At 44.3% G+C, this 15010-nt stretch overlaps 1 protein-coding gene across 6 annotated transcripts in view; it reads left to right on the top strand.

The window, feature by feature from the left end:
• Nucleotides 1–15010, top strand: part of kmt2e (lysine (K)-specific methyltransferase 2E) — a 28852-nt gene that overhangs the window by 5650 nt on the left and 8192 nt on the right. For 3 of the 6 annotated variants that reach the window (XM_039601007.1, XM_031758173.2, XM_031758165.2), the window contains exons 2-13: nt 3655–3839; nt 8418–8529; nt 9481–9710; nt 9885–10024; nt 10538–10719; nt 10820–10858; nt 10956–11156; nt 11332–11462; nt 11659–11776; nt 11894–12003; nt 12135–12387; nt 13250–13348. In XM_039601007.1, the coding sequence (XP_039456941.1) occupies nt 3769–3839; nt 8418–8529; nt 9481–9710; nt 9885–10024; nt 10538–10719; nt 10820–10858; nt 10956–11156; nt 11332–11462; nt 11659–11776; nt 11894–12003; nt 12135–12387; nt 13250–13348 (1686 nt within the window). In that variant the 5' untranslated portion in view covers nt 3655–3768. Of the gene's footprint in view, nt 1–2353; nt 2489–3654; nt 3840–8417; nt 8530–9480; nt 9711–9884; nt 10025–10537; nt 10720–10819; nt 10859–10955; nt 11157–11331; nt 11463–11658; nt 11777–11893; nt 12004–12134; nt 12388–13249; nt 13349–15010 lie in introns of all 6 variants that reach the window. The other 3 variants (XM_031758180.2, XM_039601008.1, XM_039601006.1) reach the window with 2 other exon arrangements.

Here is a 15010-nt window from a genome sequence, read left to right as displayed (position 1 = left end):
ATACATAGCCATACATTACTCTGACTCTGGAAGCAGCAGTGAGAGGGAGATGGAGAGATTGGGCCCCCAGGGATCTCCTGTACAGGACATTACTCAGACTACAGGAGGGCTGTCCCAGCTTTGCTGCCATACTGGCTCTAGCTCGCTGTCTGAACTGCGTACAGTGGACAGCGTTATGATACACTGTGGCATTAATGTGTCATTATTTCTCTTATATCTTATCAGATAATCTTTTATAACCACATTAAAAGTCTTAAAGGAGCAATGCATGTGGCAGGTTACAGGACTTGTTTTGAATGGGTCTTAAATGAGCATTTTTACATGGCACTTGCTGCTACACTGCTCTCCCCTTTTAGTCAGTTATTTACTAGTTCTCAGTTAGGGCACCTGAAAACAGCTGCATAAATACCTTCTCCTCGTTGCCTGACATTTAAACGGACTGCTCCTAACAGTCTAATGAGCCTTTGGTTTTCACATGTACCAATACATTTCCTATTGTTGCACCAAAAATTGCTTGTGTGAACGCTCACATCCATATCCCCTGCTGTATTGATGTATGACTTCACCTTCAGCGCTCGAGTGCAAAGGGAGTGCTGCTGGCAGCCATGAGCACACTGATTTATGAAGAAAAAGGCAGATCTCGTGTGTCTCCCGGTGGGTACAGAGGGAAAAAAAAAATCCATCTGGGTCATGCTTCCTGTTACATGAGTGTATGTGTAGGGAGTTTGTTTTATCCGTTTTCCGAGCTGAGTCATTGCAGCCAGCTATGAGGATGGTGTGAAGTCACATCTGCTTGGCAGAGAGGGCCCTGGGATTTAGTTGGAATCCCTCATTTTGCTCTTGCTCCTCCCACTTCAGGAAAAACATGATCTGCTGCGACTTGGCTGCAAAAATAAAGATGCTGTTGCACATAGAGCAGTGGTGATAAACTGAGGAGAGAGAAAAGCTGCTCTCTGTGGTAGTATCATTTGAATACGATGGTGATGGTATGTGTTTTCCCTCGCCGACTTCGATGCAGTTCTGTCTTAAAAGGATAGCTATTTCCCCCCTACACACAATGACGTGACTGTGTCCCCTCGCTGAGGGAGGGAAGGAGGAGAAAGGAGAGACTGGGTTTACGCTCTGTGCTCCACTCTGCCACCCAGAGTCCACCCAGGTCGAGGCTGTGCAGCATCACTGTCAGACATACCCCAAGTACACCTCCCCCACCCCACGCCCTCTAAGCCTGTGGTAATTTTCTTTTTTCTTTCTTTTTTTTTTTTAAATGTAAAAAAAAAAAAAAATTTTTAAAAGCTCTCAGCAGGATGAGCAAATCTATTCAGTGAGCACATTTGGAGAAGTGAGATGCCAAGAAAATGTAAACCACTTCCACGCTGCGGTTTCTTCTACTATTACCCACTTTTTGCCATATTTCTTTTTCACGTTTGTCTGCTCGCCCTCCTCTGTGCATGTTCCTCGCTTTCCCCACCCCACTCTCCATGTGTTTCCATAACAGCAGCGGATTTAGCCAAAGGTGGCTTTAAATGGTCTCTCCTGGCACTAGTGTAATTGGGAACTGTGTCTGCGACACTCCCCTTTCCCTCAGCTCTGCGTTACTGTCTCAGGTTTATTTAGGAAGTGGAGGAGGGAGAGAAATCTGCTTGGGCGGGGTGACTGGGCTCAGGAAGGGGAGGGGGGTCTTTTCTCTCTCTCTTTGGCTGCATTTCTCCAGGGTGATGGACGGCCCTTCTAGAGGAAGTAGGAGGAGCAGGCAGAGGCAGTCACAGTGAAACTCCGATTTACTGAGGAATGTTGCTGTACTGTACTTGTTTTTTTTTTTTTTTTGTTGTTGTTTTTTTGTCCCACTGTTCTTTGTCAGTCTTTAGTGTGTCTGGCTGCAGCACAGTGCACACATGTGTGCACTCTACTCTTAAAGCCTCCTTATAGAGGAATGTTTGAAAGGACGGTGTGAGAGATTATCTGTTTATATGAGTGGAAGGGGGCTAAATGTCTGCATTCCTTAGTAGTGACAGCAGGATTCATTGCACCAAGTGGAGGCAAACATGGTGGACGAGAGAACAAATGGCTTGCTTTAGAGGGAAGCTATTTTACCCATGCTAAAACATACTGGGCCTCTCTGATAATACGGGGGGGGGGGATCTGTCATTTCAGTGTTTTTTGGCAAACTGCCCTATTCTTGTTGAAAGAAAGTGTTTTGGTTACATCAGCGTCCATCATGAGATGCCCCTGCCTGTGATACAGTTGTCCTGTTTAACCCAGTCGGTGCTCAAAGAATCGGGAGAGGATTTGGAAGGTGATCCCGGACTTGGCCGACACGCACACTCACAGGGGTCTTCTTCCTTCTATTAATTAGGCCTGGAGCTGACAGCTGTCATACTTGTGAGGCTCTCACCAGTCCTCCTGGCTTAAACAGTGCATTTGGGTGAATCGGTACCTGAAATTACTGCCATCATCACGACTGTGGAGTCTACTTTAAAAAGCTCCTGAGGTATGTGTGCCTCAGTGTGAAAAATTTGAGGGTTTCCTTGATATACGCTGTGTTGTTTGAGGGGGAGAGGGGCGGGGGCTGTTGGGAAATAAAAGCTTTCCTGGAAAGTCGTCCTGCATATGTGCAGACCTGCAGCGCTCCAGAAGGATTTAATGATCCACGCTCTTACCTCACAAAACCACACAGGCATGCAGAGACAGGTTTTCTTGAGAGAGTGTGTTTTTGCTTGCTAAATGTGTGAATACACGACATGTTCTGTAAACCTTCCCCCAAACGACAACCTTAGCCATGATCCGAGCCTTTGTTTGGGCCCCAGAGTGCATAAGCAGGCTGAAGGTGTGACCTCCAGCCTATTTTGTCTCAGCATCTGTCCCTCCCACTAATCCCGCTTATCAACAGGGCTCTGTAACAGGGGCAGCCACACTGACACACATGCTCCCGTCTGGATTCCATACAAATGGATCTTAATATTCCCATATACGCTATTTCCAGAAAAATCCTTAGTCCAGCCAGTCTCCTGCACTACATACACCTGCCTGACACCTAACAGTTAAATTATTGATTCTCAACTCTTCATGTTAGAAGAGTATAACCTAAACTTTCCTACTGTGTAGGTGTGTGGACGTATAAATACAGTACAGTACAGTTTTTAGATTTATTTAAAACAGAGCACTCCTATTCAGTCAAAAGGGGGTGGGGGGGAATGGCCTTTATGTTGCTTTTTTCTCCCTCCTTTCATGGCGGTCGACTGCTATGTGTTCTCTTGCTCCCCTTTGTGGGAGGTTTCTTGCAGTGCAGCCCTTTCCTGCATGCCTGGCGGAGAGTGTGCAGAGGTCGCTTTAGCGCAGTTCACTCAGCAGCAGCAGTCGGTGGTGGCTCAGGCTTCACCTTACAGAAACGTTCCCCTCTCGCTTTTCATCAGTCACTAACCTGAGCTCGGTAGCCCTGTCAGGGGGGAAATTCCTGGCAAACACTTCCCTGTGAAAAACGTTGCTGATCTGAAAGCGTGAATCATACATTTACATGTGTTGGAAATACCCCATTTTCACTATGAATTGTGATTTCAGGTTTGCTAGATCATGCAGTTTTCCTGTGTTTAAACTCACCTTCACTTTACTAATAAATTGTCTTTTTTTTTTTTTTTTTTTGTACCCTTCTATATTCAGGCCTTGTGGATGCACTTAGATGTCTGCAATGAGTGCTGTGGCTGGCATGCCTCAGTGTTTTGGACTCCCTTTCTCTGGACTCAGTAGGACAAGAACTGATCAGCAGAGAACGTCATGAGCATAGTCATTCCAGTAGGGGTGGACACTGCAGACACCTCATACCTGGACATGGCTGCTGGCTCAGAGTGAGTAACACCAGGCCTCTACTGTGCAGATTTTTATGCCCCCTCACTTCCTCTTATTCACGGTTGTGTACCATCTTTCGTTGTGTTGTATCACCAAAATGTCACTCTCAGTTTTGCTCTCCTTTCTTTCATCTCACATCTCACACCCCTCCTCTGTGTCGTACATAGTTTTATTTGAGCACGTCTGTCGCCTTCTCCTTTTCAGGGGCCCCAACATGCCCTCCGTAATAACTGAAGCTGCTGTAACATTTTTTTTTTTTTTCCTTGTCCGCTCTTTCTTTCCAGACAGCTCGCTTCTCGTATATTTACAAAGCTACTGTTAATGGGAAAGGAATTTGCAGGAAGCAGGGCCCCTCTAGTGTGCGCTCTAATGGACTGTTCAGTGTTGTCATTGATTCCTGTAGATGTTCACATTGTTGAGCAGTTAACTACATCTACCATGTGAATCTGCACTGTATGTGTGCATTCTGTTTATAAAGCTGCCTGTGTGAAGTATACAGAGGCACCAAGTATGATATTTTTTTTCTCCTCCTTTCCCTGATCCTTGTCTAATGCTGTAAGCTTGATGTTTGCACATGTGTGCACTGCATTCAGTCAGTGAAGCAGAAATGGTGCATGGAGCCATGGCAACAAGCTTCCTATCGCCCCTCCTCTCTGTTTCCTTATAGTCTTGTCAAGGACACTGCCGTGGCGTTTTGTGGTCAAATAAATGAAGCAAGAGGTTCGCGTACGACTAAAGAATAACACACGTCATCTGCTTATGCAGGGGATCCTGTCTCTTTAAAAACAAGGGAGAGCCCTCCCCTCCCTGCTGCTACCGCCGCCGCCTTCATCAGAGCTGTTACCCAGACAGCATTTGTTGCCATGGTTTTTACCCCTCACTCCCCTCCCTTCCTCTTTCCTCTCTGCACTGCGCAGGGCCTGTTACCATGGTCACTGCCCTGAGTGACAGGTGGTCCTTGCATAGATACGGCGTCTCTCCCCCACCACCAGCCAGCTACCCCCCACCCCCCTGAGTGCTGCTGTCACCGGGGCTACGAGTAAGCCCCTCGCCTTGACTCTCTCCCTTGTTCTTTGTCCGTCAGTGCTCTGTGTCCGACAGCCTGCTGCAGATTTATTCAAAGGCTGATAACAAGCTTGAAAGGGGCTTCCACCTGCTGCTGTGCAGGTCCTGTCTGGACCAGAGGCACAGCATAGTTGGGCTCACACTGCTCTGTAGAGATGTCAGGAACATGTTTGACATAAGATGGATGCTGATGATGTCAAACACTGGTTTCTGAAACCTCGAGCTGAGTGTTTTTGCCAGACGTGATGAGAGGGGTGGCTCCAACTACGAAACCACACTCTTATTGGCCTAATGACTTGTGACCGACAGTTAATTAGCCAAAGAGCGTCGTCTGGATAATCCTCCTTTCCTATTCACTTCAGTGTGACCTGAAACTTGCAACTGAGCCCATAAACTGGTTAGGAAAGTGTTTACTGAGGGCACAGAGTGCTTACTGCAACTACAAGTCTTTATGCAACCACAGGAGTCGCCCCCTAATGGCTATTAAAGAATTTAAACCCTTTTGATTTATTTTAACCTACCTCAGGTCATACTTTATATCAGATCGAGTGAGCAGTAGCATTATTTTTGCCAAGGCTTCTCAAATCTTTACCTCACAAATTCCTAAATTTAAATCAGTGAGATAATTGGTGTAACCAAAATCAGAATTGCTCTAAATCATGCCTTGAAATGACCACCCAAGTAAGTGCCCAGATGTGTTTCAAGATGGCTGCCAAGCGGCAAGACTTCTAGAACGACTTGGGCTGCGTTCCTTATTTTATATTCAGCCTCTGCTAGTCGCCCGAGAAACGGCATCACGTCTTTTCCACGTCCTCCCTCAAATCTGCAGCAGTGTCACCAGCTGTTGGCCAATGCAGTGTGTGTGTGTGTGTGTGTGTCCACGGTGACACACACAGAGCCCAGCGCACGCATACACGCTGCTGACAGAATACGTAGTGTTGCCATGGTAGCAAGCAGGAGCTCTTTAGGAGTGAAGGCGTTGCCGGTGGCGTTTCGGGGGCTGCTCTCTTTCCTCTCCCTGCTGTTGAGCTCTCTCCTGTTCACTCTGCTTGTCCACTCTGCCTCTTCACAGTCTCGCACCAGATGTTCACCTTCTAAATGATATTGTCTCTCCATGCTTTTATTTATTTATTTATTTATTTATTTATGTGTTTGTTTATTTATTTATTTTACACTGTGGCGTTCTTTTAGGTATAACTAGAAAATTGCTAACTGCCACCTTTAAGTTAAACTTTGTCACAAAAATTCTCTCCTCATTCCACCCTCTTTCACATCTGTTCTTGTGCGCAGGCAGGCAGTCACTGATTATTGGACTGTATATCTGCAGTCCTCCCACTGCATATATGCACACAGTGCCTGTAATCCAGCAGTGTCAAACTTGTTTTTGTTTGCAGGCTACATAAAAGCCTATTGGTTTAAAAAAAAAAAAGCATTAAAGATTTTAATTTCGTTTAGTTTGCAGAATTAGATTCATATATTTAATAAATTATCCAGTTAAACACCTGAATGGAAAAACCCAAGGTGACTTAAGATAAATGACAAATCAGTTTTCCACATTACAGAGAAGAACATATAATGGAAAATCTAAAAACCAGGTACTTTTCTGTTACTTAATTGAACACCCTTTTTCTCTTATTTAATGGCTTATCTATTACTTATTTTGACAGGTAATTTATCTATTACCTGTCTCTCTTCAAACTGTACGACATGCCATGGGAGATGGTTTTGGTCAGGAAGAAGGCTTTCAAACTTACCATAATTCAGCCCTCTGTCCTGGATGAAATTAACAGTTCTAATTCTCATGACATAACCCATTTTTAAGAAATAAAAACTGAAAAGTCCAAAAGGTATTCCCTACTTGCTTTCAGTTTTGTTCAAGAGTAAATGTATGAATAATACAAACCCACCAGTTATGCGCATACAGAAACAAATACGCGCACGCACACAAACATGCTTACTTCCTTCCCACAGAACAGGCTCGCTCACTTGTTTGCCTTGTTTGTCATTATCTTGATTTTTTTTTTTGTTTTTTCCTCCCAGACTAATTTGCAACACCTGTCTCTCTTCAACCTGTTTAACAAAAAAAAATAATAAAAAAAATTCCTTCTTTCCGCCTCTGAGTGATACACACCCACATCTCTTTATTATAAAGTGTAGACTTTGATCTGGTTAATCATTGATGGAAGAAAGTTTGTGAACCAACTGCACCCAGGTATAGACGTTCTGTGTTTCTGCAAACTTAATCTGTGTGGCAGTTAATCTGTTGTGTACGCATACACACCCCTCTTACGCTGGACCCGCCTCCGTACTTCAAGCATGCACTTTACGTTTTCGCTTTGACAGTGAATAGTTGAGTGGCAGTACACACAGGAAGTGCTGCACAGTGCTCTTTCGGCATGCAAAAGGAGCAATAGGGCTGAGAAGGGCTCCCACAGGTACCGTATCACCAGCTTGCCTTGGGACTCGCTGTTTAAAGGGAACTTTTAAGGGGTGTTTTTAAGTACTTGTTCAAGCTACATAATTATTCACTGTATCTCCTAATTGCCTTGGCTCTTTCTGGTGTGCTTTTTAACCTGAGTGCGAGCTTCAAAATAACGTGGTTATAGAGTCAGTCTCACATGGCCTGGTCAGGGTGCTCATTGTCTTTGCTGCTAAAATAGCTCCATATGAGGCAGTTCTTTATGCTTAGTGAGCGTCTTTATTGTATTTTGCCTAGATATTTTTGTAGCTTGGAGAGAGCAGGGTAAAAAAAACCTTTTATGTCTTTATGACCTTTGAGCAGTTTTCTACACCTTGCTCTGGGAAGAGTTGAATCAAATGTGTTTTCACATGACGGAACCATTCACTCATGTGGATATCGAGCTGAAACAAATAGCTGCGGCACCATAGCTTAAACAGTTCGTATCTCAAATGCATCTTGTTTATCCAGTATGTTGCACTCGTATTTCTCTCTTCCTATTCTTCTTCCCTCTCTTTTTTTTTCTTTTCTTTTCCCCTCTTTCATACTGGACCGTCTTGTCTCATGTCATCCGTTTTGCCAGTTCCACTTCCCTCTTCCACAGAGCAACTGAAGAACAGATTAATCATGTCATAATAAGGGTGGGTTGGTCCTAAACGGTCAAACAGGCTCTCTCTCTTCACCACTGAACGTGGCAGAAAAGTGGATCGACTGGTTTGGTAGGAACGAACTTGTGCAAGTGTGTGTTTTGTGTGAGTGACGGATAGCATGTGTTTTCTGATGATTGTCTGACTTGCAGATGTGGGTTCAGGGATTAAAAACGTCAGTTATGTGTGGGTCTCGGGCCTGAGGAGCCCGGATAAGGTGACATTATAGCAGACACTGTGGTGGTATATTTTTTAGTGGACTTCCTCTGGCAGCTGTAACCTCTGTGTCACCACCAGTAGCTACCCAGATGCAGACACATCCTTAAGACTGTTGTAAGGAAACTGTCCTTGAGTTACTTTGCTTTTCAGCTCTTAACACAGAGTTTTTGTTTGTTTCTGTCTTAAAGACCAGAGTCGGTGGAGGCCAGCCCTGTGGTGGTGGAAAAGTCAAGCTACCCACACCAGATTTACAGTAGCAGTTCGCACCATTCCCACAGTTACATAGGCCTGCCTTATGCTGTAAGTACACACACACACACACACACACACACACACACACACACACACACACACACACACACACACACACACACACACACACACACACACACACACACACCTTTCCTCACCTTCCTCAAACTTCTACAGATAACCTGCAAACCTTGAGCTGGAGACTTACAGTGAATAAATTTTACTGATTTATTGATTGATTTACGAGGATAATATTGCTTTCAGTACATGCTTTCGTGCTGTTTCTTATACAACACAAGCATTAATGAGTATAAACGCGTCTTTAAAAAAAAAATCATTGTCAGTCAAACAAACACAAATAATGGCAGCAGCTGCCAAGATAAAAGCAGACTAAAGAAAGGTGGTCATGTTAGATCACTGATGCAGCAATGTTTGGGTTTAAAGGCAGCACAACAAGCCTGTCCCGAGGATTTAAGAAACCCAGAAAACAGACCAATGTTGGCTGCTTCCTTGTCTACTTTGACATGAGGCATCAGAGGAAGGAGGGCATGGCAGGGTGTTTGGATATTAGAGGGAAAATGCAATTATAACACACAACCTTGCCATGAAACCTGTCTTTTTCAGTCATTGAGTGAAACTGATTTGCTATTGGTTAACTGACATTCTTAATCTTCTTAGGATATTTAAAATAGTACATAGAACTATAAAATGGAAACTGTGAAAAAACTAAGTCGGGGCTGTAAAACCTTTGCTTTGGACCTTACTAAACCTGTTGCTAACACATCTTGGCCTAAAAAAAGACTAAACATTTAATTTGCTAAGCAGGGTGCTGGTTGTAGAGGTAATTTTCTGTTGCCAACTATTTATCGCACCTCTCTCCATGATTTCCATGTGATAGTGCATGCCCATTGTGGCAACATTGTTTTGTAAACTAAACTATTTTGATAAGAAACGTTTACATACATCACATGACTAGTACATTTTCAATTGTTCTCTCAGGACCACAACTATGGGGCGCGGCCCCCACCTACACCGCCAGCCTCCCCACCCCCCTCCATGTTGATCCGACAAGGAGAGGGGGGGCTGTTTGTTCCAGGGGGCCAGGACGAAGCGTCTAGGGGCACCACACTCAGCACCTCAGAGGATGGCAGCTACGGGGCTGACATCACCCGTTGCATCTGTGGCTTCACCCATGACGATGGCTACATGATCTGTTGTGACAAGTGCAGGTGAGACACAAGTAGTCACAAGCTTTGACTAGTAGTGACTCAGGCCTCTTTCATCTAGCTGCCTGTTTTTGTTTTGTGTTCACTAGATCAGTTTTTTGTGACTTCATGTGGTTAATGGGAACAAAAATGTGGCTTAAAGGTTTATTAGAACCCCTTCTTAACGTTTCCCTTTAGTGCCTGGCAGCACATAGACTGCATGGGCATTGACAGACAGAACATTCCTGAGACCTACCTGTGTGAACGCTGCCAACCTCGACATCTCGATAGAGAGAGGGCCGTCCTGCTGCAGACCCGGAAAAGAGAGTCTTTATCTGGTAAGGGAACACATTTATGAAGCTCTCAACATTTCCCTTTACCCTTGTACTTTTTTTTTTTTTTTTTTTATTTCTGTTGAGAAAAATCTCAATAAAGTTGCAGTAATTCACAAAAAGAAAACCTAGAGAAACTAGATTATTTTGAGAGCTGAGCTATGAGGCGTTAGAAGCAAGAACCCACAGATAGATGTTTCAGTTCTGCTTTTACTGGCTTCCTTGCTGCAGTAAATGGCCAGCTCATTACTGAGTAAAGCAGGTTGTAAGCTGTGTCAGGGTGCAGCCTCCTCCCCCTGCAGGACAGCCAGATATAATTCTGCCTGAGAGCAGGATGTACTGACACCTGCAGGTCAAGCAGAAAACTGCAATTTAGTTTGATGTAGCAAGCCTTGTCTTCCATTAGTATGACACGATTAGCTTTTGTTTTGCCCGAAGCAGGTGTAGCTTTTTATATCTTTGTGTGTGTCACTTTCTTTGTTCCCTGCCTGACTCCTAATAATTCGCTTGCTCATTCAGACGGGGACACCAGTGCTACAGAGAGTGGAGATGAGGTTCCGCTAGAGCTCTACTCCACCTTCCAGCACACGCCTACCACCATCACCCTCACCACTGGACGCCTTGGCAATAAGCAATCTGATAAAAAGCGCAAAAAGAGTGGTGAAAAAGAGCCTCCAGCGTCCTCTGCTCGAGCTAAAAAGGTCAACGTTTACTCATTCACTTACAAAATTAATACTTTACAAACACCTGTTTGGAACGCCGATTAACCTCAAACTTTTAATTTATTTAATTACCTAACAGGCCTTCCGAGAGGGGTCCAGAAAATCCTCTAGAGTAAAGGTAAACTTACAGAACACTCTCACGTCCACCATCTCTAGAATCCAGAATGCTCCTTTTAAATCTGAGCTGTGATTCACATTTGTACTGTTTTTCTCAGGGTGCAGCTCCCGAACAGGAGCCAACAGAGCACCCGTCTCTGTGGGAGAACAAGATCAAAACGTGGATGGAGCGTTACGAGGAGGCCAGCAGTAATCAGTACACTGAGGATGTTCAGGTCCTGTTGCGTGTTAAAGAACAAGACGACGGCAAGAGTCTGGCATACAACACGCACCCAGCCTCTTTCAAACCCCCTGTAGAGGTACATATATACACACTGAGTCAATCTCCACTGGTAACACAAATATGATAACACCCAAACACATTGCTTGTCTTTAGCAGCCTGCAACACTAGCTTTCCCTCTCGGGGTTCACATGTAATGCAATCAGAGCCTGTCCACGATGTTTGCTTATGTCAGGCGGTTTGTGTCTCCCAGAGTCAAGTTCAGAAGAACAAGAAGATCCTCAAGGCGGTGCGAGACTTGGCCCCAGACTCCCTCATCATTGAGTACAGGGGCAAGTTCATGCTTCGACAGCAGTTTGAGGCCAACGGATACTTCTTCAAGAGGTTAGGAAGCTGGTCACGAGTCAAAAGGATTTTCCCTCTTGGATTTGTGTTTCAATCTAAATTGAGTGCAACTTCGTTTTTAGTGCAGGCCAAATAAATTAACTCTTAATGTAATGGCAGATGATTTAAGATGTTAAATTGAGGTGTTTTATGTGCATTGATCCCACTCATCCCCTGACCTTGCTTTTCTCCTCAGGCCATACCCTTTTGTGCTATTTTATTCAAAATTTGATGGACTGGAGATGTGTGTAGACGCTCGCAGCTTCGGAAACGAAGCACGTTTCATTCGCCGCTCTTGCACTCCCAATGCTGAAGTATGTAACATTCAAAAGTGCTTAATAACTTGCTTCTTTTCACTTAATTAACCAAAACTCTTATCCATAGTTGCAAGCGCATTATTTTTTACTAATACTCTTCTGAACGTCCCTCAGGTGCGTCATGTCATTGAGGACGGCATGTTACATTTATACATCTACTCATTGCGGCCGATATCCAAGGGCACAGAGATCACAATTGGTTTTGATTTTGACTATGGCAGCTGGTAAGTGTCAAGGAGTAAAACTGCCAATTACTTTCTAGCAAGACAACATCGTTTCACTAAATTTCTCCTGTTTTGTTTGTTTGTTTGTTTGTTTGTTTGTTTTGGGTTTTTTTGTTTATTTGTTTTTGTAGTAAATACAAGGTGGACTGTGCCTGTGTGAAGGGGAACCAGGAGTGCCCGGTGCTCAAGCACAACCTAGAGCCCACAGAGAACCTGGGTTCTGCAGGCAGACGCAGAGGGAATCGGAAGGACAAGGAGTTGGCAAGGGACGACCAGGCCCAGAACCAGAACGTGGGTTTGGACGGCGAGGGGAAGGGCAAGAACATAGGCGACAGCAAACAGAGAAAACTCTCTCCTCTCCGCCTCTCCATCTCAAACAACCAGGCAAGATTACATTTTAATGTACGGTGCACAAAATACGCCTGGTGTCAATCACCCTTTTTAACACTTCTTCAACTTCTTAATTTAGATTTATTTTCTGTTAAAATGCACTCACCCTTATAGTCCATGCATGTGGTTTAGTTTGGTCTGTGCATGTTTTCCATTGTTAGTCACTCTTTGTTATTGTACATCCTGTTTAGTTCCCTCCCTTTTTTTTGTTTTTTTTTTTTTCCTCTCCCATCATCCCTGTTATGCATCCACTTTTGTCCCCTCCCAGCTACTTTTTATTTTTACTTTTATTTTTTTATATAGTCCAGATCTTACTGCACTTTTGTGCCACTGGTCTGGCAGAGATGTGCAGTAGTAACACAATCAGAGGCGCCGACGGTAACAAAAGTCTCATTTGTTATCGGTTGTGGAAATTATTTTAGAGTTCATGATTCAGGGAAATCTTATTTGTGACTTGAAAATTTGGTTTAGAAATCGGTCCCATTTGAATTAGAAAGAACTGCCTCAGGCTTTCAGAAATGCAGAAACATGAGTAGACCTGTCCCAGTAAGACATAGGAGGTTTTAATATCACGGCCCTATGATGATACCCAATGGACATGACAGTATTCAAGCTGCTACACCATTAATTTAATAAGGGGTTGCTAATAAAGTCATAACTTTCAAGAAGGCCACTTAGCAGTTGTGTAATGTGCACAGACCGACCACCTATCTAATGGTATCTTTAAAAAGTTCTTCCTTAGCCTCTCCCTCACCTCCCCTCTCCTCCACTATTACCTGTCTCCTTCTAGTCTGTAGCCAGACTGAATGATCAGCCATGATAAAGCGCCATACCCCGCTCTCCCCTCCTCTTACAGGATCCTGAGTTATTTGAGGATCTAGAAGACAAAACCTCCGTTAGCAATGAAGTAGAGATGGAGTCAGAGGAGCAGATTGCAGAGAGGAGGAGGAAGATGGTAAGTGTGCCGAGCTAGGGGCTACAGCTTACCCCCCTCCCCCGCTGCCGTGCTACCACCCAGCAGAAAGAGCAAAAATAAAAATAAAACTGTCCCCTGTTGCTCTGGGTGTGGACTTAACTATTTGTCTGCTAAGGGCTTGGATAGGAGCAGCTGTCTTCTACCTCTCCTCCATAAAACCAGCCTCCTCCTTCACCATTCATCTACTGCTAGTGCACTCCCACTATTATCGGTGCCTCTGTTGCTGTTTTGTTCAAACCCGCTGTGCTTTCCCTCCTTCTGCTTCGACTTTTCCCCTTTTCTCACGGCGCTGAGGCTTTGTGCTTGTCTGTCATTACGTTTATTTTCCTCATTTGTTGCCTGTTTTTTCTTTTTTTGCCCCTTCACCATGTGAGAACATGAACAGGCCTGCAGTGCCACATGCCTGTTGACAACCTTGCCAGTGTATTGTCTCTTTATGCACATTGAAACTATCCCCCAGTGTGTGTTACAGTTTGAGTAGAGCTCTCTTCTCACCTTCATTGTAGCCATGAAATTGAAATGGCCTGTTACCGGTTCAACCACTCTCTCTGCCAAATGGTCCTATGTCCCCGAGAGATGGGATCAAACACACACACACACACACACACAGGAAATTACCCTGCAGTCAGCTCCGTTTCACACGGTAGACCCAAGGTGTAAAGCGCTGACTCATCTTTGGCTAAGGTACAGTTCTGATAATCGGCCAGAGAGATGGATGGATGGATGGATGGATGGATAGATGGAGGGAGTGACTGCAGAGGGTAGATCCCTGTTGCCAGGGCCTTATTGACTCCGGGAGATCCAATAAGCTGCCTTCTATGCAACATGGCATGAGAGGGGCACCCTGCTTGAGCAAAGAAGCGTACATTTACACACTGACGATCACAAGCGTAGTAGGTGTGTGTGGACTTTTTTAAATCTGTGTGGTGGAGGTGCTGCATGGTAGAGAAATATCTTGCCTGCTTAAGCTCTTACTGAAAGTTCTATTGGTTGAAAGGGCATCCTGGGTTTATGTTTTGTCCTCCTACTACCCCAGCTCTGTAGACATTTTATGTATTCTAACACTTTACACTTAGTGTTCTGTCGCCTGTGGGAAGAGTCAAAATGCGAAATCATTGCTAATATGAGCTCCCCTTTTCTTTATATTTGTGTTAGGGCTCCTTTAGCTTAGCCTCTGTGATAGAAGTTGGAATATACAAAGAAAATGAACATTTAAAAACAACCCTTTACTGCCGCCGCAGTTTGTTCTTCCTCCTTGTGGGGAACTCCGCTATTGTTTCCCTTACTATTCGAGCCAAACTTCAACCGATCAATATTCTGCCTACATACAGCATCTTTGCCATTGGTGCTACTGTTTGCTTTTTGTAGGGCTGCATGCAAACACGTGGTTGAAGTTCAGTAATTCTCAATCAGATAAGCAGGACCATAAATCCCCTTTTAAAGATCAAGATTTTAAGAATATGTCAAATGATGTGCTGTGACTCTCTTTGTGAGATGAGTGTAATAAGCTGCTGGTCAGTGATTGTAGTGAATGCCCAGCTTTTGGTAGAAGGAATTAAGAGACCTGTGCCTTTTTAATGTAGTGTTTTTCTGTAAAGCTTAGTTCTTAGGAAATTCTGTGACGATGTTGGTTTACAGCAG

This window comes from Oreochromis aureus, linkage group 17, assembly GCF_013358895.1.
Source record: "Oreochromis aureus strain Israel breed Guangdong linkage group 17, ZZ_aureus, whole genome shotgun sequence".
Classification (NCBI taxonomy): domain Eukaryota; kingdom Metazoa; phylum Chordata; class Actinopteri; order Cichliformes; family Cichlidae; genus Oreochromis; species Oreochromis aureus.
This window is presented reverse-complemented; position numbering and strand designations above follow the sequence as displayed.